The 25,668-nt window shown below is 42.1% G+C and overlaps 2 protein-coding genes across 3 annotated transcripts in view; one reads left to right on the top strand and one right to left on the bottom strand.

The window, feature by feature from the left end:
* Window positions 1–25,668, bottom strand: part of MCM9 (minichromosome maintenance 9 homologous recombination repair factor) — a 65,691-nt gene that overhangs the window by 29,947 nt on the left and 10,076 nt on the right. For both annotated transcript variants that reach the window (XR_013928490.1, XM_080389510.1), the window contains exons 5-6: window positions 24,464–24,589; window positions 23,089–23,208 (exon numbers count right to left, since the gene is read on the bottom strand). Coding sequence is in view for 1 of the 2 variants with exons in the window: in XM_080389510.1 (XP_080245636.1) it covers window positions 23,089–23,208; window positions 24,464–24,589 (246 nt within the window). In the remaining variant the exon portion in view is untranslated. The remainder of the gene's footprint in view (window positions 1–23,088; window positions 23,209–24,463; window positions 24,590–25,668) is intronic.
* Window positions 1,567–14,963, top strand: ASF1A (anti-silencing function 1A histone chaperone). The gene is made up of 4 exons (XM_080389546.1): window positions 1,567–2,000; window positions 6,234–6,349; window positions 12,112–12,288; window positions 14,447–14,963. The coding sequence occupies exons 1-4, from the start codon at window positions 1,892–1,894 to the stop codon at window positions 14,657–14,659; spliced, it is 615 nt and encodes a 204-aa protein (XP_080245672.1). The 5' UTR covers window positions 1,567–1,891; the 3' UTR covers window positions 14,660–14,963.

Here is a 25,668-nt window from a genome sequence, read left to right as displayed (position 1 = left end):
TAACGTGCACTTTAGCCTGTTGTGAAGAACCTCCTCCACTATGTCCAATGTTGCTTGGTTTCCTGGACTCCACACTGAACAACTTGAGCAGTCAATCATATCGCAGAATTATAAAAATGCAAAATAACCTCTAGCCTTCTGTCAGATGTGGAGAATGTTATTAAAAAAGCAACAGATCAGGCAAGTATCAGATGATGACACTTCTTTGTAAATACAAACTAAGTGTCATTTCTCCCAATCGTGCATGGCCCTGGAATTTTACTGAAGGCTGAGGCCTCTGTGCCTCAGGGCTGTGCTCTGGCTTGCTGCAGACCTGGCAGCACTCTGCTCCTGCCAGCAGGGCTCAGCCTTCCCATGCAGGTGGAAAGATGGCTCCTACACGCCGTCCTGCTGCACATACTCCACTGCAGTCAAGGGCTCCCTGCAGACAGTACTAGAGCCTGGCTATGTACTTATTTCCACACAGAATCTTCCTTCGTGCTGAGGGTACACAACTCTCACTCCCTGAGCCCCGAGCACTTTCTCCTCTCCCCCTTTCAACCCCCAGAAGCCTGAGGTATGTGACAGTGCTGCAGCACGATGTCACTCCTCCCTATCCCTTGCATGTCGCAGCCACAAGATGGCCTCCCCTACGGCCTCCTGCTGCCACACAAGATGGCTTCCTCCATGGGCCTCTTGTTGCCAGCACATGATGGTCTTCTCACGGTGCTTCCTGCTGCACAAGGATACATGCTGTTTCACATATTATTCTGTTACCTAAGCCCATCTTTACAAACACAGGAACGGGATCACTTCTCCACAGGATGGCTGTGTGGAGGACATGCTCCGCTCACTACACAGCCCTCCTGCGAGAGCCCTGCCCCGTGGCAGTGAGGCGGATTCATAGCAGAACTCAGGCCGGTGCAGACAGCCCGTCTGCACCCGGGGTGCCCAGCACCCCCCCAGCAAACCGCCCGCTATTCCGGGAGCACCCCAGCCAGCAAAGTGCCCTTATATCGCCTCCTGGCATGCCGCCTTCGGCCACCAGGCCAGTGCCACAGTGCTGACCCGACAGTGCAGCTCTCCCCTCGGGGGTCACGCTCTTGGGAGTTGAACACCTCCATGCAGCCCCACAGCCCCAAGCCGGGGTGGCCCTGAAAACCCAGATTTTTTTTTAAATGCTTCCAAAAAAAAATTAAAGGGACCCAAACCCCTTCTGTTCTGTGCAAAGAGAAAACAGAAACCCCCATCTACACCCCAGGCCTGACCCAGGCTTCAGCAAGACCCCATCGCCACCCAGCCCCAGCAAAATCTGTACAACGCATCGCACCTGCCACCTCTGGGCACAGAAAAAAAGTGAAAAAAAGAAAAAGCCTAAAAAAAAAAAAAAGCCGAAGCCCCCACAGCCCCACGTCACATGGCGGAGTCCCAGGGGCTCGGAGGGCTGAGGCGGGCCGGGGCCTCGGCTGCGCTCCCGCCCGCCCCGGCTCCGCCCGCGGGGCTCGGCCCCGCCCCCCCAGCTCGGCGCAGCCGTTGGGTGCCCGTTTCCGCCGCGCGGGGGCGCCGCAGCGAGGCGCGCGGGCCGAGCGGGAGCGGCAGAGCCCATCTTGCTGCCGCTCGGCGGCCGCGCTCGGGGAGGAGGGCCCTAACCCGGCGTGCGGCCAATCCGGGCGGGCGCTGACGGCGAGCAGGGCAGAATGGGCTGTAGTTTAGTGAAATAGGAAAGCTGCAAACAGTGTGGAGTGTTCCTGGTGTAAATAAAAGGGGGAAAAAAAAAGTTTCTGCAAGTCGCAGCTCTGCAGCCTCGCTCAGACACTGGCACGGGGGTTTGTGCTTTGCAAAAAACCAACACACTGGACTTTATTGTGCTGCGTTAACACGCTCTTCCTATTGTTTGTGTTTTTTTCAAAATATGGCAAAGGTTCAGGTGAACAATGTAGTGGTGTTGGATAATCCTTCTCCTTTCTACAATCCTTTCCAATTCGAAATCACATTTGAGTGCATAGAGGACCTGTCTGAAGGTGAGTAGAATTTTTCCCGATACGGATTTTGTAACCCCGGGCTCTTAGTTTCAGGGGTTTTAAGGCTTAAACTTTGCACAGGCCTGCTCTTACAATTTAACAGTTTCTCCTTCACCGCATCGCCGTGCCGAGGCGAAGGGACGTGCTCGCCGGCGCCCGAGCCGCCGGCGGAAAGCCGCTCTCGCCGAGCGCGGCGGGGAAAGTTGGCGGCGTTCGCCTGCCCTGGCCGCCGAGCCGGGGCCGCCTCTCCCCGCCGCGCCATCGGCGAGCCGAGCTTCAAGTTGCGAGGAACTTGTTTGAGTGGTGGTAGCCATGTTGCCAGCTTTGTGTGTGCGTGGGGGGGAGCGCGAGAGGGAGAGGGTTAACCGGGCTCGGCTGCCGCGCATCCCCGCGCCCGCGGCCAGAGGGGCTGTTGCGCGGCCGGCGTCCCTGCGCCCAGGCGGTACTCGCGGCGCGGAAAACGCTCCGCAGAGAGCGCTTCGTTTGCTTCGAGCTCAATTTTAATACTTAAGATTTTTTTTTATTTTTATTTTTTTTTTTTACAAAAATCGCCGTGGGAGGCAGGGCCGGGTGGGCTCGCCCCCGGGGGCCGGTGGCCGGCTGCCGCGGCGCGGTGGGTGCGCGGGGCCAGCGGCACGGCTCGGTACACTGGCTACGGGAGCCCTGCCGGTGGGGGAGGGGGCCGGCCGCCAGCCACTATTTTTGGAAGTCACTCGAAAGTTACTGGCAGCCGCCAGAGCGGGGGGGATGGCCCCGGCGGCGCCACCTTGCAGCCGCGCCGCGGGGACCCCCTTCCTGAGTTTGGGGCGCCGGCCATGCTCCCCGCCGAGGGGCGCGCCGCGCCGCCGGCGGGCTCCCGCCTTCCCCTCAGCCGGGCGGGCCGCGAACCGCCTTCGTCTCGGTGGCGCTCCGCAGCGCCGCCCGCCGGCAGGCCGCGCCGCCGCTCTCTGCGGGAGTCGCCCCGAGAGGCCGCGCGTCGCCCCTCGGGCGGGAGTTTCGAACGCCGCGGCTCGGGGCGAGGAAGGCGGCGGCGGGCCGGGAAGGACGCGGGGCGCTCCTGCCCGTCGGCTGCGCGGGCGGTGCGAGTGAGGGCGGGGAGGAGGAGGCGGAGGCCGCTCGGCGGCGGCTGCCCGTGAGCGGGAGGACAGCTGCCCGGCCCCGGCGGAGGCCAGCGCCGCCTGCTCGCCAGGTAGCCCCAGCGGCCCGAGGGGCCAGGGAAGGCAAAAGGAAAACCGGAGCTGGCGGGTGATAACGCCTGGCAGTTGCCGGTCGTTGCGGTTAAACTTGCCTCACCCATCCTGCCTCGGTAGCAGTTTGCGTGTGCGTGCGGCGGCCTGGTGGCAGCGCGCTCGGCGCAGGGCTTGGCTTGCTCTGCCTCGCCGCCCCGGGGAGGGACGGGCGCCTGGCGGGAACGGAGAGGAAGTCTCGCCTGAGCCGGGAGGGTTCCCCTGGGCCTCTGCCTCTGCCTCCTGCCCTTCTGCAACTGCCCGGCGCGTAAGCTGGGGCTGCCACTAGCAGGGTGTGCTTGGTCCCCATCTCCAGGTTGCTGACCGGGTCTCTCCGGTCAGCCTGGCCTCATCTGAGATCCAGCATCAGACCCCTTGATGGCAACTGCCATGGCAGGCGGCAGTGCCCGTCACAGGGGCTCGGCGCGACCTTACACCCTTCCTTCCAGTTGTGCACAGCTGCACATGACGTGCTCCTTACTCTATGGATTTACATTAGAGTTAATCTCAGACAGTCGGGATGAGAAGAATTATAGATGGTCTAATACAAAAGTCTCAGTTCCCTTCCCCCACCTAAATGCAAGTTAGACTATAGGATAAAGTCAGGGTGAGCACTGCTGTCTTTCACATTTAAAAACAAGATTAAATACAGCCTTTGTATGCTTGACAAAAAATTTGTTGTCGCTGCCTTAGCTTTCATGTGCTGATATGCCCGTTTACTGTACTGTTTTCCCTTCAGCCAGTCCTGTGCACCGCTGACCTTAAATTTAAATTCATTAATACCAGCCCTTTTTCTAAAACAACAAAAAAAAGTTGTATTCCCTGTCAAGGTACTGTCCTGATTTCGGTTGCAATAGAGTTAATTTTCTTTTCAGTAGCTGGTACAATGCTGTGTTCTGGATTTAGTATGAGAAAAATGTTGATAACACTGATGGTTTTTAGTTGTTGCTAAGTAGTATTTATAATAAGTCAAGGACTCTAGTTTCTCAGGCCCTGCCAGCAAGAAGGCTGAAGGGGCACAAGAAATTGGGAGGGGACACAGCCAGGACAGCTGCCCCAAACTGGCTGAAGGGATACTCCATACCACAGAACGTCATACTCTGTATATAAACCGGGGGTGTTGGCTGGGGCCTGTTGATCACTGCTCTTCAGTGGGTCGTAAGCAATTGTACTGTGCATCACTTGCTTTTTTTTCCTTTTGGATTTTATTCCTCTCTTCCTCTCTCTCATTTTTTATTATTATTATATTTAATTTCAATTATTGTTTTTACCTCAACACACAAATTTTATCTTTTTCCTGATTCTCCTCCCCAACCCACTGTGAGGCGTGGGGAGCGAGCAAGCAGCTACATGGTATTTAGTTGCTGGCTGGGGTTAAACCACAACAGATAACTAAACAGCATTTGGATCAACCTATTAAATGTGTAATTTAAAAATTATTTTTAAGAAGTCTGTTTTTTAGTACTAAATACTACTGGTTTAGAATGAACTTTGTACTGTTCTCCTAGGGTAATGATACGGGATGGTATGATAATCTTAAGCAGTTTAGCCTAAAAGTTCTCACTCTTTGTAAGTAGTAACTTACACTCAGGTGCTGACAAAAGAGGTCCTTAATTGTCCTGGATGAGTAGTGTGCAGTACTAGCAGTAGCTAGTACTACATGCTTCAAAGGTAAATCAAACTGCTCATACAGTACCTGGCCAATTGTGCTGTACTGTACAGAGTAGTAAAATTCCTTCCCAAGTCTTGTTAATTATGTTACTTACCACCCCCCACCCCCCAAAAAAAACCCCTGCACTGATGATAAACATGACAAGCAAGAAGCACTCATTAATGAAGGAGGAGCGTTAAAATCCTAAAGCAGTCAAGTTCTGTTAAAAGTGCTGAGTTTTTTCTATGATTGAGTTCTGTTTCTGCATTAAAGAAATGATAATGTAGACCTTTGGATTCTACAGAGCGTAAGTGATAAAGTAAATGTAATAGGGTACAGGTCTGTGCTTCTGCATGGACAATCAGAGCATTGTTCATAAGGAAAAAAATGAAATACATGGAAGTTTTTAAGGTACTGTTTTGAAGCAACAGTTTCATTAAAAAAAGGAAAATGTTAGTCATAGTTTTTTCCAACTGTGATCTTTTTTATTTCTTGTTTAAAAAAAACTGTCTTTTAAGATTAGTTCCATGTGTGGATTTATGCATGTGTTTTTGAATCAAAGAGGGGAAAGCTGGTTCAGGAAGAGCTAGTGTATGCTAATTTGCAGTTTCAACTTTTGAACACCTGACAGAGAGGGTGAGTTAGAAAAAACTGAATTGTAAGAAATGTTTGCTTCGTTTACATTTTTTTTCCCTTGAGTTTCATTTCAGGATGTGGATAAAATCCAAGCACCAGTGGCTTTGAGAATATGATTTAATCATGCTCTCACAATTTTACGTACTTCTCAGGTTGAGCAAGTTACATCTGAAGGAATGCAGGCATACAGTTAGTGTGCCTGGTGCTTACACAATGGGTTTTCTTATTTGATTAACTACCTTCCATGGTCTGTATAATTTAAGCTGTTTGATGTATATGCAGAAGGTGGGGATTTCTTTTTGGGAGATGGGTCAGTATTCATGGCATGCCATGCGTTACGGGTATCCAGGCATCATCCCTGTGCTGCAGCCATTCTGACGGGCTTTGAGAAAATGCTGAACACAGTTCTCAACAAGTAAATGGACCCTGTCCTCTGGATAAAATGTGAAAACTAGTCTAACTGTGAAAATAGAGGGATTCCTGTGGTACTGACTGACTAGAGAGAGATGGTGCAATGGTCTGGTTCATGAGGACCCGGGCAGGCATGAGTGCATTTCCCCAGTGAAGACAGGTCCTTGTTATATCTTAGGCCTGTTGCCAAAGAAGCAGTTTTAGGCAACACAAAACTGTAGATAGGCAAGAGTGGAAGACCTTTAACTATAATGATAAATAATGTTTGGTTTGGTTTTTTTTTTATTTATTATTTTCATTTTACTGTAGATTTGGAATGGAAGATAATTTATGTGGGTTCAGCTGAAAGTGAAGAGTATGATCAGGTGTTAGACTCTGTTTTAGTAGGACCTGTTCCTGCGGGCAGACACATGTTTGTATTTCAGGTAAGTTTGACTTTACTGTTCCTAAAAGGGTTGTGTTAATTTGTTTAAAGATGATTGTATCAGACTAAGAGGCACTTGAAAAATAATAGTAAGATAGAAAAGCGTTTCAGTCAGCTCTTCAGGTATGATACACCTTCCTTTAAAGTCTGTTCATGAGCTGGTATTTCCTGCCTCTGATACTTCCATGGTAGTATTTTCACTTGTGGTATCAACAATTAGAGATAGCAATATAAGCATTGTTTCTGTAGCTACTGATAATTTTGACCAGTCAGGTTCATAAATATAGTCTAGATTACTTAGTAATCAAAAGTGCCAGTTACCTGGTTTACACTAGCATTGTCAGGTTTAACTCTGCTGCAGTGGGTGGCAGTTCCAGACAACCGGGAGCACTAGATTAATGTAGCCAACATCTTCAGAAGATGAGGCCAACAAATTCATTGTAAAACTGAGCCAGAACATTCAAGAGTTCATTTCTATTTGGCAGAATAAATGTTCAACCATGATGTTTGGCTAAGCACGCTAAATCACAACAAAATATAGCAATTTGTGCAGTAAGACATAATTCCAATGGTAGATAGCAGGCATTTGAGACACAAGTGTGTAGACCAAGACTATCCAACAAACTGCAGCATGCGACAATCCTATAAAATACTGCTGTTAAAACTAAAAGTTACTAAGAAGGAATGATGAAGGGAAGGAAAACTGGGAAAGAGCAGTGCCAAGATGACTTACTAGCCTATTCCATTTTCCATTTTAAGTCAGCACGAAGGGAAAAAAAAACCCTAAAGCAGACTTGCCTACATTCTTAAGGAAGTTTATTTGGTTTGGGCTTTTTTTAAATTAGAGCTATGATTTAGCTCACTTTATTTATCAAATACTAGTATTTGTCTTGTAAACTGAGAGCAAAATCCATCAGCAGAAATATCAGATTGAAATTGAGTATGGTGTATGGTATAAGAACTGTGCTACTTTTCCAAATACTATAAATTCACTTAACTATTTAATGGCAAATGCATGCTGGAATATGAGCATTTAAAAAAAAAAAGTGCTAATGAATATGCTTTCTTATTTCTCATATTACTGTAACTCTTCTAAAATTGTTGTGAGGCATCTTGATTAATTATGTAAGTTCTAGGTGTGAGGCTTCTTGATTAATTATGTAAGTTCCAGGAAACTTTTTTCTTACGGCACAGGTTAAAGAAATAGGATTAGGCTGGAGCTTACATTTATCAACCATATACATGCAAATCAGTCCTGATACATTTGTTTGGTTTTGGAGCTGGGCTTAATTTTTCCACGCTAAAAGTACAATAGGTGTGTAACAAACGCATCATTTATTAACAGTTCTTCCATTATCAAGCTGTTATAGCTTATAGCATTAATTGCTCAGAAATAGGTGGTCCTCTGTTGCCTCAATGGAGCTACCTTGTAGCACTATATCCAGAGAGTCAGCTGGCATTTACATTTCTAATTTAAAAGGTACACTGTTCTAAAGTTAGGAAGATTAATTGTTGATGCTGATGGCAGGGAGCAGGAGGCAGGTGCCTAAAAAGGCCTGTTTTGGTTGCATGGTTAGGAAGGCCTTGAAAATTGAATTTATTGGTCATGCAGTTTCTGTAGGACAGACTCATTTTATCCTGATTATAAATGAAACTACAGCTAAATTAGGAGTAAATATGTAGACATTTTGCTTAGATTGGAATAGGTCCTGTAAGAGAGTCAGTACTCCTGTGTTATATTAAAGTATCCCTTTTATTTCTTGCCAAAGCACTGTTGGTCTAAGTATATTAGACTTAGTGTAAGTATATTGGTTTTCAGGTGAGGGTAGAATGTGGCTAGTGTGTACACAGGAGACTACCAAAACCCAAAGTGCTGCAATAAGCCTTTGCTGATGACTGAAACTGTTTTATTCTCCCAGATGCTTCAGTCTGGTGATGGAAAGAGCTAGCAAGGGAAGGCCAGAATGGAGCAAAGTAGAGAACTGCAAGAGGCATGTAATATAAAGAAAAGAGACTGTGATCACTAGGGACAGCATAAGTAAAGGATCTTTGCGGATGTAACATTTTCAGCTAGTAATATGCTGTAGGTTTTTCAGACTAGGAAAACGGCTGAAACAGCAAGTAAAATGGAGTACCACACAGATGAAATACCAAGGATGATAAAACTACTTTTGAAAAGCTGTGTATCAGGTTGAGAAGTCAACCTTATGTACAGAAAGATGGAAAACTATTGTGCTTTTTTCAGACTTACACAATAAGCCTTTTTGTCCCCATCCTTTTGTTTTTGTTTTTGTTTTTTAAACATTTAGAAAGGTTTCAGTATTAAAGACCCACAGCTTGGCCTGTTTGGTTCTAAATACCAAGATATAAGTAGTGAAACCTGATTCCTTCTCTCTATGCTCTTGGGAATTTGTAATTAATTCAGAGAAACTTCTTTTTGAGAATATAAGCACATAATAATGTACTGTTTTTAAGTGGAGATATGACCTTAGCTACATACTCAGCAGTAATAGCTATGTGAATAAATGTATTGTAGAAAAACTAGATAATTCAAGACAACATATACACTGAATGATTTCATAAAATTCTTAAGTAAATTCTAGCATAAGAATGGCATATTAAGACAGTGATTTTTATGCAAAAGTGAATCTGCTGCCTCTTTTTGCCTACCAAAATGCCTGTTTGCAACTGCTAACTTACCACTCGATCATACTAAGCTCTTCTTTTTTCTTCCACTTGTGTATGATCATTTGTTTCCCGGGCAATTAAACAGTGTTCAGTGTCTTTTCCACTCAGCAAAATAATGCTTGAGAATTAAGTAGGATTAAACAAGACTATTTCCTTGGATTCATAACTGCATCATAGGATATTAAAGGACACAAAATGACAATGGGAGCATGGAAGAACTAAAATCCCACATTAGGGTGCAAGCTGAGTTTCATGGGGGTTAAATGGAACAGTGTCCTTTTGCAGTATATTGGTCTGTAACTGTCCACTGGGGGATTTGAAGTAATCAGATGGTCCTGGTCACTGTTAGAACAAGACAGTTTAGGAAGGAGGATCTGGGGAACTACAGGCCTGTCAGCCTGACCTCGGTGTTGGGGAAGGTAATGGAGCAGGTCATCCGGAGTGCTGTCACATGGCACATGCAGGACAACTGGGGGATCAGGCCCAGACAGCATGGGGTTATGAAAGGCAGGTCCTATTTGGTGAATCTGATCTTCTACAAGAAGATGATCCACCTAGTGGAAGTGGGAAAGTCTGTGCATATTGTCTACCTGGACCATAGTAAAAGCCTTTGCCACAGTCTCCCACAGCATTCTCCCAGAGAAACTGGCTGCTCATGGCTTGGGTCAGTGCACTCTATGCTGGGTTAAAATCTGGCTGGCTGGCCAAGCCCAAAGAGTGGTAATAAATGGAGTCACATCCAGCTGATGACTGGTCACAAGTGGTGTTCCCCAGGGCTCAGTATTGGAGCCAGTTCTATCTTTATCGATGATCTGGACGAGGGGATGGGGTGCACCCTCAGTAAGTTTGCAGATGACACCAAGCTGGGCAGCACTGTTGATCTGCCTGAGGGCAGGAAGGCTCTGCAGAGGGATCTGGACAGGCTGGACCCATGGGCCAAGGCCAGTTGTATGAGGTTCAACAGGGCTGAGTGCTGGACCCTGCACCTGGGTCACAACAAACCCATGTAACACTACAGGCTTGGGGCAGAGTGGCTGGAAAGCTGCCCAGAAGAAAAGGACCTGGGGGTGTTGGTCAACAGCTGGCTGAACGCGAGCCAGCAGTGTGCTGAGGTGGCCAAGAAGGTCAAGAGTATCTTGGTTTGTATCTGAAACAGTGTGGCCAGCAGGACTAGGGAAGGGATTGTCCCCCTGTACTTGGCACTGGTGAGGCTGCACCTTGAATACTGTGTTTGGTTTTGGTCCTTACACTGCAAGAAAGGCACTGAGGTGCTGGCGTGAGTCCAGAGAAGGGCAATTAAGTTGATGAAGGGTCTGGAGAACGAGTCTTCTGAGGATTGGCTGAAGAAACCGGGGTTGTTTATAAGGAACTGGAGAAGAGGAGACTCAGGGGAGACCTTGTTGCTCTCTACAACTACCTGAAAGCAGATTGTAGCAAGGTGGGTGTCAGTCTCTTCTCCCAAGTAACAAGTGATAGGACAGGAGGAGATGGCCTCAGGTTGCACCAGGGGAGGTTTAGATTGGATACTAGAAAAAAATTCTTCACAAAAGGGCTGTCAAGCACTGGAACAGGCTGCCCAGGGAAGTGGTGAAGTCACCATCCCTGGAGGTATTTAAAAGAGGTGTAGATGTGGTGCTTAGCGACATGGTTTAGTGATGACTTGGCAGTCTTGGTTTGACAGTTGGACTTGATGATCTCAAAGGTCTTTTCCAATGAATTAAAGTAGTGATTTAATCTGTATTGGCAGTTCTTATAATTTCTTCAGGCTTGTACACTTGTCCTGTTCCTTGACCATCTTTTCCATTTCCCTATGCATGTTGTAAAACCATTTGGTCATTTTCTGTTCCCTTTAAGGCTGGAGGAAGTTGTTCTACCCAATTCCCTGGTTGCTACTTCTCCCCATGGTGTTATTTGCTCCTAAGAGGTCTGACTCATCTAATTCTTCTGCAAAGTGCCTACAGCTTCTTATAAAAAGCTAGACTAGTTTGAAGGCTTAGAATTGAAGTAGCAAAGAGCAGAAGTCAATGCTACATGACCACTAGCTCCCAAATTTCACAGCGCTGGAGCATATAAATACTACAGAAAAAGTAGGGTTGAGAGGGACAGCAGGAAATTAATCCCATTCATCCTGTGTCCTTAGGCAAGACTCATTATACCCAAACCATTCTAACATTGTTAATACCAACTTGTACTTGTAACACAGGTGTTCATTGCTGGCTTCAGGTCTTCATGTAAAATTGTAAATATGAAGCAGTTTCATTTATGCTTAGATTGCTGTTACTTTAAATCCTACAGCAGAATGAGACCTCACATTTGGTCAAGAAATGTGTAGTTAGGAAGCATTTTAAGGAACTGACGTGAGCCATATTTTACGAGGCAGATTTTATTGATTATTAACTGCAGAGCCATGGTAAGTAAGGATGCTGAGGAAGACTGTGACAGTTGCCTATTAATTAGGATTTCATCTTGGCTGAAAATATGTCAGATGCCTTGAAGTGATGATGCATTTAGCTGCATATGTTTTTAACAAATGTAGACGTGTGGAAGGAAGGAAGAGAGAGAGTAGTTTATTCCTTTCCTAAAAATCTGTAGGACAGCTCAAACCTTACTGTAGCCTGTCCCTGCTCTTCTTGCTGAAGTATAAATTGCAGTCTGTATTTTTAAGGGTTTAGTCATGTTAAAAACACACATACAGACCAATTCAGCCTCAGAGGTACAAAAAAAATATCTCGCTCTACTAAATTACCGAGAATTGGAGGGATGCTAGTACACTTGCTTGAACAACAGTTCAGTTGATCATACATTTAAAAGCAGTTTTGGATCAGTGCTGTCTAATCATCCATGAGAAATGTCAGTACACAATATTACTATATTTTAAGTAATTCTGTCTGTAAAGGATAGTGCCCTAAATTCAAGGTTGATGTTTTTGTGAAAGCAGGTATATTTTCTAGTGAACTTGAACAATTTTAAATACAGTCATTATGCAGCTGCTAAGACATGCTACCTAAGATTCCCCTGCTAGATAGGCATGTGGTATCAATTTTGTTTTAATCCATCTTTCCCTTTCACATTTAGGCTGATGCACCTAACCCAGGGCTTATTCCAGATGCAGATGCAGTAGGTGTAACAGTTGTGCTAATTACATGCACCTATCGAGGTCAAGAATTTATTAGAGTTGGCTACTATGTAAACAATGAATATACTGAAACAGAACTGAGAGAGAATCCACCAGTAAAGCCAGATTTTTCTAAGGTAAGGCATGTTTTGTTCTAGTCATATATCAAAGGTGTGCTTATAGAAAGAGGTTTTTAAGAAACAAACCCCAAGTGATTCCATAAAATGCATGGAATGAGGTATCAAATAATGGAAAAGACTTGGTGGGGGAGGGTGGGAGGGGGCAGCGACCATGACATGACACAAAGTACAAGTGCTGGGTAGTTGCTCTAAATCTGGAGAACACTGAGAAACCTGCAAGTTTCTACCAGCTTGAAGCCTTGGCTGGACTTCATTATTATTTTACACCAATGTGTGAAATAAACCGTTTGTACCACTGTTGACAAAGAAGCTCTGTTCTTCAGAAAAACAGAATGGTTTTTCTAGGACAGTCAACCTGGAACTAAGTTTTAAGTATTAATTTAACACAGTTGTTGTTCAGCTGTTCTAGTGTTAGAGCTGCTGTTTCTGCAAAACAGTAACAAACTGAAGAACAGGTTACATATAAAATGAGAGAAGATGGGTAACTTGGTAAAAGCAGGTTGGAGGATTATCAGATCAATGGACAACTTGACCAAGGAAGTATACATATTTTTTAAAAAAATCCTTCACGGTAAAAAAAAAATAACCCAGGACTAGAATTGAAAGATGATGTGAAACAGAATTATTTGGAACCTAATACCTTTAGGAGAAGGATCAATTTAACATCAAAACCTAGTCCAAGTCCTGTGAAATACTTTTAACCAGGCAGACTCTCTACAAACCAACAAGATTCTATACAGCATCCAAGTTTGTTTTCATGTAAGATTTTGTGGGGTTGATTTTTCTCGTTATGAAAGCTTAAGTACATGTGTACACACATTCTGAAGTTGTGTGATGGTAAGAGTTTTGTTACTTGCCAGGTTTGCATGAATTATATGACTGGATAGATGAAGATACAAATGAGATAATGCATATACTGTAATGACTAGTACAGAGAGAATCCCCATAATCCCTGAAACTGATATTCAAAAATTTATAATCTGTTCCTTTTTTCCCTTTCGTTTAAATTATATACTTATTTGTTATTTTGGGTGTGAATGCCAGAATGTTGACTTCCTTTAAGCACTTGAATTTAGAAATGCCTAGAACTACTTGTGTTAATTCTCAGCTTATATAAAAAGCTAGCTTTGCTTCTGTGAAAAAGAACAGCAAAAACTATCATGTACTTGTAAAAAAAGACCTTGAGTGACTTTGGGATAGAATTTAGATGTACAAGTAGAAGGTTATTAAATTGATTAATTGACAGGTAATAGACCCTACTACGTTCAAAAAAAGAAATGGTCTTGTTAGTTTGCATAAGGGGATGGGAAATACTTAGTGAGAGTGCACTTCCTTGGAGAATAAAATCAGCATTACTAGCAAAATAAACTTTTCCTGTGATTAGTCTTAACTTTCATGAGTGGCCAATGGTGATGTTGCCATCCTCCAGTTAACAATGTATTATCTTGAAAGTGGTGAAAGATAAAGTGAGAATGTTCTTTTTTTTGCTGCATACGTAAACAAATACAACATGTTTTCAATGGAAAATGAAGGCCAGCCACGTGAATAAAATCTATGACTAATGTCTAGGCATGTCCGCTGCCACAATATTAATAATCTTCCAAATCTACGTAATATTTTTACTTTAAATCTTTAGTAGGCAAATTAAAACTCAGTCTAAAGCATGGTAACTTAAATTAAGGATAGGTTGTACTCTTAAATGAGGACAGACGGTTGATGGAATTGTATCAATTATGGCAAACATTGTAAAGTTGATGGAAAATTTAATGAAGGTGGTTTTTTCTTTTAGCAAGATCTTAGTGGGGCTAGTCATATGTTTTACTAAAAGCTGGCTAAAACAGTAATCACTTGCACTTTACTTGCAGAGTTCTCTTACAGCCTTGAACTCACAGAACAGTTAAATATATCATCTCAACAAAGCAGTTATTTTGCTGAGTAGGATATTAGAGTGAATGAATGAGCGGTGTGTTTCTGTAAGCTTGTTTCTGGTTCATAGATAGTACCTATAGATTCATGTTTGTATGAATTACTTTATAAAATGAATTGTTATACATATACTAAGCTATGGGGAATAAAAGGAAAAAAAAATATATGCACACAGACTCTGGCTTGTGATGTACACACTACATGATCCATATATTTTCTTCTCTCCTAGCTTCAAAGGAATATTTTGGCATCTAATCCCAGAGTTACAAGATTCCACATTAATTGGGAGGACAACACGGAAAAACTGGAAGATGCAGAGAGCAGTAACCCAAATCTACAGTCACTGCTTTCTACAGATGCATTACCTTCAGCATCAAAGGGGTGGTCAACATCAGAAAATTCATTAAATGTTATGTTAGAATCTCACATGGACTGCATGTGACTGACCACCATCGTTTTGGTACTGTACATGTGTTAAACTGTAAAAACAAACAGAACTATTTCCCTCAAATTCCATAAGTACATAGTTGACAAGCAATGTGAAGAACTTGTTTTAAAACATCCTGTAGAAAGTTTATAAAAAAACAAAACAAAACAAAAAAACCCAACAACAAACAGTATTTGAGCAAATTGTGGAATATAAATACAACTATTTTTAAGTAATTGCCTTTTTTCTCTAATGTGTTATTCTATGTGGTCTAAACCAAACCTGATTAAAGTTACATATTCTCTCCCCTCCCCCTTTACTTTGTAAGCACTATTAAAAGCTAAAAAACTGAAAGTTAAACATTCAGGCAAAATGAAGGAATAGTGCCATGTCTTCATCTTTGATATCCAGATTGCCAAATATAAAGTGCCCTTTAATAGCAGCTTAAGAACAAAGCTGTCATTAGATGAAGTGCAAAGAAAAAAGTATCTCTTAAAAAAAAAAATGTTGAAAAATTCCTTCTTGCTGTGAAAGCAGACAGCACAGTATAATTTTAGGTGCAAGCTTCTTTTCCTTTCAAGGCACATACTTGTTACTTAAAGCATGCAATTTGAGATTTACCATCTGCTATGTTGGATTTTAGGCCTTTTTTTTTTTTTAAACCTCCTGCTGCTGTTTAGTCACACTGTGGTTTGTTAAGGACAGTGGTTCAGGTGGATTTGGGTGGGTACCTCAGAAAAGAACTGTTGTTCAGCCACCCTGACAGCACACACAATTGGTTTGAAAGATTCAAGTAATTACTAGAAAGTGTAAGCATCAAAAGGAATAGCATGAGTACCCAAAAAGATGCTCTTCTGCAAACTTATTAGATGTAACTGCTGGTTGGTCCATCTATTTTCAGGTCTGCTTTATTCTTCTAGTCTTATTAACTAGTAATGAGTTTAGATGCTGTCTTTCAGATTTTTGAAACACCTGGAATGTAAAACTTCTGTTTTCTCTCTACCCTTTAAAGCAATCCTATGCATTGGTATAAATCAAGATTTAAACTCTGTGGCAGGCATGACATACTCAAGAATATACTGCCTGCCCTGAAGCTCTTGTACTGAGACATCCTTGTTACCTGGGGCACCCTTGAAGATAAAAAGAACTAAGTAGTAAATTGTAAAGACTTAAGACATTATTATGACACTGACAGTTCAATTATTTCTTGCAGTCCTCGTTAGCCTTAAACATTTACTGTGACTGTATGTGTAAATCTGTCATGTCAGATTAAGGAATATAGTTCCGCTAGTTACTAGTAACTGCCCAAACTGTGAACCTTTGTAGGTTCCAGGCCCTTAGAAAAAGGTAGATTTCATGACTGACAGTATAGCTCTGAATAAAAATAGAACGCTTTCTCTTCTTTTTTTGACTTCCCTAACAGGGGTTAAGATATCCCAGGCAGTTAGCACTTCTGTCTTCCCACATCATTAGTAAAATTGTCTTATTTCTAATGTATATTTTTTAAATAGGAAAGGAATGGCTTTATCTGAATGTACATCTGCACTTCTCTTTCTTGTATGGAAACTCAGCAGTACGTATGGTAGCTAAATGAATTGATGAAATTCATTAATATTTGGAACCCTAATTTTAATGTGTGCTCTTAAAAAGCTCTGTAATTGTTTAAAACTATGATTAGCAATTTAAAAATATTAACACTCTAATAATCAGTATGACTTAACACAAAGAGCTCGTCCCCCAAACCAGCTTCACTTGAGGGCTGAAATTATGTGAACTTAAGAAAGATCTTTTGATTTTCAATTATATTGCAACTTTAAGGTCTAAGTGACATTTTGAGATTTTTCATGCACTTTATTGTTCTATTTATAAATCTATTTAAGATACCTCTTAAATGTAAGCATGTAATAACTTGGTCATCTGCTGAAAGATTGGCAGGCTAATGAAGCCTGTCTTGAGCTAAGGCTACCATTGTATGTTTTCAAAGCCTTGCACCTTTTGAAGATTCAAATGAAAACGTGGTCAAGTACAAACTGTAACCAGAATCCATCCATCAGCAGCATGAAGACTTCTTAGAAGCATATACCACAGTGATGGAAGCAAACTGTGTTACTGCTATTGCAGAATTAACTACAAAATGCAGTTGGCAAAACCAGATGACCCAGCAAACCAATTAATGTAGAGAAATCAGAAAGTGATGATCTATTGATCTGTTTAGGAGGAAAAAAGTCAACTGTGGAAGTAAACTCGGGTGCAGTAAACTTCAGGCTAGACCAGATGGCATGATGCTGCAGTAGAATTTGGCACTGCCTTGCCTGATACACCCAGCACATCCTAGATATAGCTGACCCATCAATGATGGGAAAAAGAATAACCCTACTGTGCTTGGTGAAAACTGGAGAAGAACAACCATACCTTATGAGAGTGTCTCATGATCTTTGCAAGAGAAATGGTCTTCCTGTGCTTTTTGAGAGACTGGATGCCTCTCAGGTCTACAACTTTGTCCAGATCTTAGCAGTCCATACACACTATCTTCTGAATATCCCATTTCCTGACACATTCTAGAGAAACGGAATTTGAGAAATCAAATTCCAGTACTCCAGAGGCTTCAGGATTCAGGCAACATCACAGCACAAACTTAGTGGTATTGTAAGGTACAGAGCACGTAAGGCATCTCTGTAACGACCTGTCCCTCATCTTTGAAAGTTTTGAAACAGCAGGGCTGTACACATGACATACAGACAGCTAGTGCAGACAGCACAGCATTACAGTTTCAAGGTTGAAGATGAGTTCACATTCCCACAAACCTCCACTTACAGAGACCACCAGATGCAAGGGAATTCTACAGAGTCTGTTGACAGGACTGGTGATGCATCTCACCGTATTTTTACCTCAGATCAACTCAATCCCATTAGAAGATTATCATAACGCTTATCGGAGGCTATTCATGTACAAAGTAGTAAATGGACCACAGCAGGTAATGGATGAAAAACAGGGGTGGGATTTTTTTTATATCCAGCTTGAAAAAAACTTGTCCTGTCATCTTACAGTCATTGTGATTTATTCATGCATCACCTTCAGTCTGAATTGCTATGACACTCTTTAAGTTTGAAGGGGGCAAAAAGGCTCTAGCTCCATCATAATAGAAGCTGGTGAAATTTAACCTTTCCAATGGCTCTACAAAGCTCCATTGAAAAAGCCAACCCCTAGTACCAATCTTCAGGATGGCAGCAACTCAAAACTGCTACAATAATCACAGTAACTTGGTTTGTAGCTCACCAGACAATCTGTATTCTCAAAATGTGAGTGACAAAGTCACAAAAACAAATCTGATGATCTGACAGTCCATTGTTTTGTTTGTAGTGCTTCAACTGCTAATTTTCTGGAAGTCAGCTCAGACTAGAGGCTAGCTACTTGCAGCTGGACAAATATTGCCCACTGCCATCTGAAAATGTTGGTAAGGAAAAAAATGGGGAAAACCCCTCAAAACACCTTATGCACGTACGCTCCTGGTAAATCCTCATTTACCAGAGACAGAAAATGGGCAAAGTTAACTAAACCTTGTGGCTTCTGCCTGGGATGTGGCAGGAGATCCTCCATACACAAACTTGCTTAACTACCCTACCCCTTAACCATAGCACAGTGGTCTGCAATCTTGCAGATTTTCTTTTTTTTTTTTTTTTTTTTTTCCCCAGAGCCACCTAAGTTTGGTCCAGAGATGATGGGGTTGTTACTGTTGGTAGCTGGAGCCCAGCTCAGTACCAACAGGGAAGATGCAAAAAAAGTGACGTAAGGACTGACAGTGTGTGGGGGACTATTCATGCTAGGCCTTCCCATTTGTGTTTATGTTTCCAGCTAAGTTCTGCTTCTTAAGAGGTGGTCTTACAGTGTGTGATATGAAAGCTGGGCCGCAGAAAGGAGGTGGAGGGATTTTTGCTTGATTTTTGGTCTAGGCAAAGAAGAATGTCTAAGGAAGAAGAGCCAGCTGCAGTCACTATGGAGGCTTTGCTAAAGACAAACACCAGGTTTCTATCTGGAACTTGGAAAGCAAAGGCCCTTTCAGGAGAGGATGGAGAGTGGATACATTTCAACATCTCCAGCTTTTGGTAATGCTGGTTTGGAGGCGTGGCTGGGTACTCATTGTCCATGGCATGAGGGATGTGACTGGACTTCCTGCAGACAGAGGAAATCGGAGGAAGGTGGTGTGTGTGCTGCAGAAAGGCTACACCAGATGTAAGAGAACAGCTACATGTTAACAGCAGTGTTAAGAACTGGGTGAAGTGTCAGGAACTTTTAAGGAGTTCTTGGGTCTCCCTCCAAAACACCCCTGGACCATGAGATATGTTTCAACATAAGGAGGTCTGCCAGTTTGTCCTGTCTCACTAGAAAGGTGTGGCAGACACTGACACAAACTGGGAAGAAGCAGGGGCTTTATGGTATGGTAAAGGGAATCCTGAAGACTTATGACATCTGTCCAAAAATCAGCTGCTTGAAATGCCTGTCATTTCAACAGCAGGTTGAAAAGCATGACAAAGGCCTGCCTGGATATATTATCCCAGAAACCTCCAGCCAACATGACAAAGATGTTGCTCCTGCAGTACTTCCTGTCCACCCTAACTACGAGTCTTCAGATACAGATGTACGAACAGACCAGAATTTCTGAGTACAGATAATCTACTTGGCTACATCATCTTTTGCATGCAAGTAGGCAAGGTAAGCTCTATCTTAGGACAATGCCATCTTGGAGCAGCATTATTGAGAGGAAATTCAGGGAATCTAAGGATCTGCAAGAGAGGAGACATGGTTACAGATGTGGCATATCTCTGACAACATTTGATCACAGCTTCAAAATTCATTCCTACAAGAAGTCTAGCAGACTTGAGGCCTGGCTGTTTAAGGAACAGCCAATGTTCCTTAAAATACTCTGCGAAGTATTTTCAAGGTACACGCTGATAGAAAATACTTCATGTACAATTATGACCATTCAGGAAAACAATAAAGAATCCAGTGCTAAAAGTGAAGATCCAGGAAGAGTGGCCTAAAGGCTGCATCTCTATTAATAACTATCAGGGCTGGGATCCAGGGTGGAAAAGCATTCCCTGGCACTGCCTTGGCCTGTATCAACTAGGGAATGCCCAGGGACAGTTTGGGGATCTGCAGACAGGGAAAAATGTCTCTAGTTTCAGTGTCCTTGATACCTGAGGATACTGACATCTGAAACCGTGTACTCTATTCATAACCATAGCTGGATGGCTCATGTCAGCCACTTTGAATTGGTTTCTAATGGATCAGAAGAGGGACAACTGTTAGCACCTGAAGCCTGCCTAGCAGGGAAAGGCTTACTATGAAAAAGAAAAATGCTGGTTTCCTCTTGAATTACTTGCCTTCAATGAAAAGAAAAAAATATACAGTAGCAAACTGCTGTTGGCATGATACAGACAATGTTAGATATCACAAAATGTCAGCAAAAAGGCAGTACTCTCAAGGCTCTGTAAAGGCTGTAAGAGGAGAGGCCAGAATGCTGCATTTCATACAGCTCAGGAAGGCATATTGTACAGAACTGGAAAGCTGGAGAAACAGCTGATAGTCTCCCAGGTTTTTAGACAAGCTGTTCTAAATACAGTTCACAGAATTCTTGTAAGCAGTCCATCTGTGGAGGGACACAACACCAAACAAAACTTTGCAGAAATGTGAACAGCCAAATATGCACCAGGAAGCAGCAGAATGACTGTGGCCCAGATGCCCAGGAGCTCCAGACCTGCCAGCAGCAGGCATGTGTTGGGTCCTGTTCCTATGGAGTTGAACATACCACTCCATTGATTGCTGCAGACCTCAAGCTTCAGGGATAAATAAAATATTTTCTTGCTATTGATTATGCAAATATGCACAAGCAGCACTATGGCTCTGGGGACTGCAAAACAGTTGGTTAAACTCAGAGTAAGGTGGGAACCCACAGAAAGATTTTGTTTAAACCTCAGTAAGTCCCTAACTTCCTGGAAAATTATGTATCGATTTCTAAAAACTAAAGGTACCTGAATGAGTCCCTGTGATTCTCAGATGAGAGGCTAGCTGGGGAGAATGAACCAGGCCTTTAAAAAAAACTAAATACTGTAGACAGAACCAGACAGTGGGACAGATGGTTCCCCATCTTTTATTTACAAATCAGAAAGTCCTATAGCAGTCAAATAATGATCTAATATGCTGTCCTGGTACAAATAAATGCTTGTACAGAAAACCAGGGAAAACTGGTATGATAGACAATTTTGGAAGCTGAATTCTAATTCTGCAGTTGATGAATAGCTTGTATCCTAAAACAATACCGGATGGGTAAGGGTACAGGACAAGTTAATGCACAAAATCTTATGAAAGGTCGGTTATGTATCGGCAGTTTTCTCTAAAAAAGGAATCCATATGTAAGTCAGCCTTTAGCACTTCTCCAGGGTTTACCAAATCTCAGGTGCATCTTTTCGCCTGTGTGGACTGTAATCCCAGAGCCAGCAATTAAACTGCAATCCAGACTAATTTTTATATAAAGGAAAGAACTAGCTGAAAGTGGAACTTATGGATTTAGTCGCTGTACACTGGAGGGAAAAATGTGCATGAGGACTCTCCTCTAATGAGAAAGCAGAAACTGGTAATTTGAAGTGTGCAGTTATGACAAGGGAAGTAAAATAATTTAATAGTTCTCTAAACTCATCATCTGGAGCTTCTGCAGAAAGAACAAGTTGACCACATCAATGTTAGGTACAGTTACAAACATAAACATAAATAAGACTCCTTACACAGGGAAGGCAAAGAAAAAAAACCCTACATCCAGACCCCTGGGCTAGAAATGAATGCTTTAGCCCAGCAGTTCTAGCCATGGAAAGGCTTCCTGAGATTAAACTAGGGGTAGTAAGATACCTTGCTAAGAACTCAAGTTTCACTTGTGATAAGGGTCCTAAAGAATTTCAAGGTGGAAATTTGGTGCACCTGCTGTCAGATTTGGGGAGGGAGGCAGGTGCTGGGAGAGGGAGGGTTTTTTAAAAATATAAGGAATATTTAAGTGAAATGTAGATGATATAAAGACCCAAGACGATCCTTTCACAAAATGAAACTTCACCTCCACACATCATTACAGCTGATTGTATGGCGCACATACCACAGTAAGCTTGTAAACTGTAATACTGGTTTTCAGGGAAATGTCTCTGAACCTAGCTATCATGGCTGAGCTGGTATGGAAAATGAAGCACAGGACAGAGACATGGTGGAGAAGGCAACAGCAACATCAGAAGCTAAGAGCAGCTGACACAGGGAGATTACTACTGACAAAAATGGCCGAAGTCACATTGAAATGCATGGCAAAATTTCCCTCCAGGTCACTGTCAGTCCCCTAGCAAAACTTAAATTATCCAGCCTCTTCTCAGTTCTTAACACAGAACAAAAGGCAGATAAAAGGTTATGCTGAGCCAAAATGTTCTCTGGCTTCTCTCCAGACCTATTTGTCAACAGTTTGAATGGAAACCAGAAGCGTATGTGTTTTATAACAAGCTCCCTGCACACAAATATATGTTCAACATCGCATTCCACTTCCACAGCTATGGAAGACCCAGTATACACATGTACACACAGCTATGGAACTAGGAAGGATTTATTCTCTGATTTTCCCATGTATAAATAATGCTGTTTCCCAGACATAAAATGAAAAGCAGCACTATATGAGAAACGTTCAAGTTACTCAAGCTAGCTGAGACAGTGGTGTTTGTCCCTAATTATTTTGTGATTTTGTATGTACTAGTAATATAGTCACTTGCTCAAATAAAGTCATTTGCAGAGGTAATCTGACCCTGCACATTGTCCCCAGAAGAGTTTGTAAAGATACCTGGCATTCAGAACTGTCTGGGACATACTTAAATTTAACAACAACAACAACAACAAAAAGAAAAAAAAAAAGAAAAAGCTTGCTCTCTGAAACCATCTTGAAACCATCTTTATGAGTCAGAAATAATTCCTCAGCACAAGGGTGAACTTCCAGAAAGTAAGCAGAAATCAAACTGGCACCCAGCCAAAACATCTAAAAGAACAGAAGAGAGTATCTGTTCAGAAGAAACCAAATGATGTTAGCCCATCACAGTGTGAACTCTGGGAAGATGTCAGATTTGTCATAGCTGGGAAGAACACTAAAAATACAAGTCCAGACTTTCCTTTGCTAGCAAAGCAGTGAGAAGTGCCTCTGGATGAGGCTTGTAAGGTTCCCTATTAAGAGCTCATCACACCGCTCCACTGATGCAGAAGAAGGGGCAGGACCGCCTTTCTGCAGAGAATCATGTCAGGCCTTACAGGCCTCCACAGCAGTTCTTTGCTTGCACTGTGCTCATACAGCCTGAGCACATATGTTCATAAATGTAGACAGCCTCTATATAAACATACTTGAATGAAAAAAGTGCTCCAGCTGAAGCAGCACATACCTGCACTTGTAGATCCAATTCCTGCAGTAAGCACAGAGCGTGGCATAATCTTTACTGCATACTTGAGAAACTGAGATTTCCCCGTACCTGGGTCTCCAACCAACAAAAGATGTGATTCACCTTGAGGCAGAATGTTGATGTAGGAGTAGACGGTTCATATACAGAGAAAGATATACACAAAATGCTCAGAATTAAATACTTATTATTCACCTAACATTTAGCACTACATATATATTACAATATATAATTCTGTTTAAGACTGCAGTATTTATTGTGATAAATACATTGTTTAATAAAAGCATCTAGTCATATTGCTGCACCCAAACCAAATATTTACAATGAAATATTTTAAAAGTATTTGCAGATATTTGACATACTTCCTGTAACATGAGTTCTTACGTTTTACTCATTTTTCACTCAACTCACTGTTGAACACGAAACAAAAGCATACCAGGTTTTAGTTATCAAACCACTCTTCAGTCAGTTAAATTACGCAAAAAAGACTAATGAAATCAGCAACTTCTTTTTCTTAACTAATTCTGTTACATTGTTAACAGTTACACAATTTAGTAATTTCAAAACAATGAAATTACCTAAGTAAATAATTTGTCTAGTACAATCTCAGTGAAGTGCTCTACAATTATTTCATTGTTTTCTACAAAATATTAATGCAACTTCAACTATAAAGTCTGCAACTTTATATAGCTGTTGGAGCATGAAGAAAATCCTGTATTTGTATATAGAGACATACTATTTTAAAATTATTATGACCTACATAGATTATGACCTGCGTACCACCTGGCACATGGCATATTTGCCATCTAATAACAACAGAAGGAGAATCAGCAGGCAGATAACTTACAGTAACAGAACTAAGTGAGATGTTCTGACAATCACAGATGGAAAAGTCTGGCATAAGGAAGTAAAATGAATCCTTTAATTTTTCCTTTCAATGTACTATAGTGATCCACATGAAGGAAACATTAATATTCTATCCTTTGATGCCAAATACTGCTGGGAATATTCTACTAGAAATCACTTCAAAACACCACTTATATAATAAAAAGGGAATTTATGTTTTATCTAAAACAACTGCCTTTAATATTCTACCTAATGGAATCCTGAATGCCTGCTTTTACTGGGTTTTATTTGGGAAAAATTAAAACAAAAAGAGGAAGTCTAGACACCCATTTTATTTGTCTGAGATTCTAGAAGAATACTTAGCATTAATAAAAAATTGCTCTTTTTCAAGAAAATGGGATGAAAGTTGCCAAAACTTTACTGGTTTGATTTTGGAGGGGGAAGGGATGTAGGTGAAGACAGGAATGGTAACAACTGTTAGAAAGAATGTGATACTATTAGAAACAATACTAACCTCTGATTCGAGTTCCAGAAGCATCAGTCCTCTGTACACCACCAGCAAGCACCATGGCTACAGCCAACTTCACCAGGTACAATCCAAAAACTTGAGGACATAAGCTAGACAAAATTTCATTCCTCCCTAGAACAGGAGCAAAAAATGGCACTCAGCACTGCCCTAAGAGTAAAACTTCATTTCCCCTGGACTCCTATGTACACTGACAAACAATTGTCCTATGTTCACAGTCCTATGTACACTCACAAATAATTTGGGTCTGCTTCCTGAATGACAGGACCAAGTCAGGGAGGATTTTTTTTTTAATATATATTATTATTTATTTTTTAAATGAGACCCAAAATAGTTGTTTGATCCAAACTTCCTTCATTATAAAGAAGTTAAGTCTTCCATGGTCACAAGCAGCAAAGCCAATCCCGTTGCAATTTAAGGAATGTATGGTCTGGATATCACAAAAAAAGGCACTAACAAAATGCCATCACACAAACTCTTTCGTTTCACAAATACAGGTGTAAAGGCTATGAAGAATAAAACTTAAAAGTTTCCAGACTTCAAAATACCCTCTTAAAAACTGGTGTATTGTACATTTAAGAAAACTAAGAAAAATTCTAACACTATGTATTTTGCCCTAAATCTGTGTGTGTACCCAGAGCACAGCTTATTTTCTCATCACTATCATGAATCTCCTTCGCCTTTGACCCTTCTGTGTCAAAGGTTCTTCGCCTCCTCCCTACCATAGTCTCTTTTCAGCAACAGTATTTCAATCTGCTATGATAATGCTGTCATCTTGGAAGATGTGTAACATAATTAATTCTGTTATTTGAGATACTGACACTAATAGCACATAGGTTTAATTCATACATTACTCCCATTGCTAGAGAATAAAACAGAGTGACTAATTTTGAGTTCTTAATGTCATGTTTTAAATTTAGATGCAAGTTCATGGTACTGGAAAAATATGTAGGCACCTAACAGATGACTTGAGGCATATCTGTCTCTTGTGGAGGTCTTCTGAAGGAATTAACATGTCTTTGTCCAAAACTGAAATTTTAAAAACTTTGGTCAGCCATAGCTTAACGCAAGATTTAACTCCACAGTTGCCTCTATCTGACTTCAAATTCATTTGACTTGTCAGTGTTGAGCAGCTCAGCAGTTCTGCTTCTTCCTAGATAGTATCCAGAACAAATAAAGTCACCTGTAAGTTC

This window comes from Falco punctatus (assembly GCF_963210335.1).
Source record: "Falco punctatus genome assembly, chromosome: 5".
Classification (NCBI taxonomy): Eukaryota; Metazoa; Chordata; class Aves; order Falconiformes; family Falconidae; genus Falco; species Falco punctatus.
The sequence above is the reverse complement of the archived record's forward strand: the minus strand, read 5'-3'. Positions and strand labels throughout refer to the sequence as shown.

What these genes read in the sequence shown, in the direction of transcription:
- ASF1A (XM_080389546.1), top strand. Translation starts at nt 1,892, where the DNA reads ATGGCAAAGGTTCAGGTGAACAATGTAGTGGTGTTGGATAATCCTTCT. An exon ending in CATAGAGGACCTGTCTGAAG is followed by an intron (nt 2,001 to 6,233) that starts GTGAGTAGAATT and finishes ATTTTACTGTAG; the next exon opens with ATTTGGAATGGAAGATAATT. An exon ending in GACACATGTTTGTATTTCAG is followed by an intron (nt 6,350 to 12,111) that starts GTAAGTTTGACT and finishes TTTCACATTTAG; the next exon opens with GCTGATGCACCTAACCCAGG.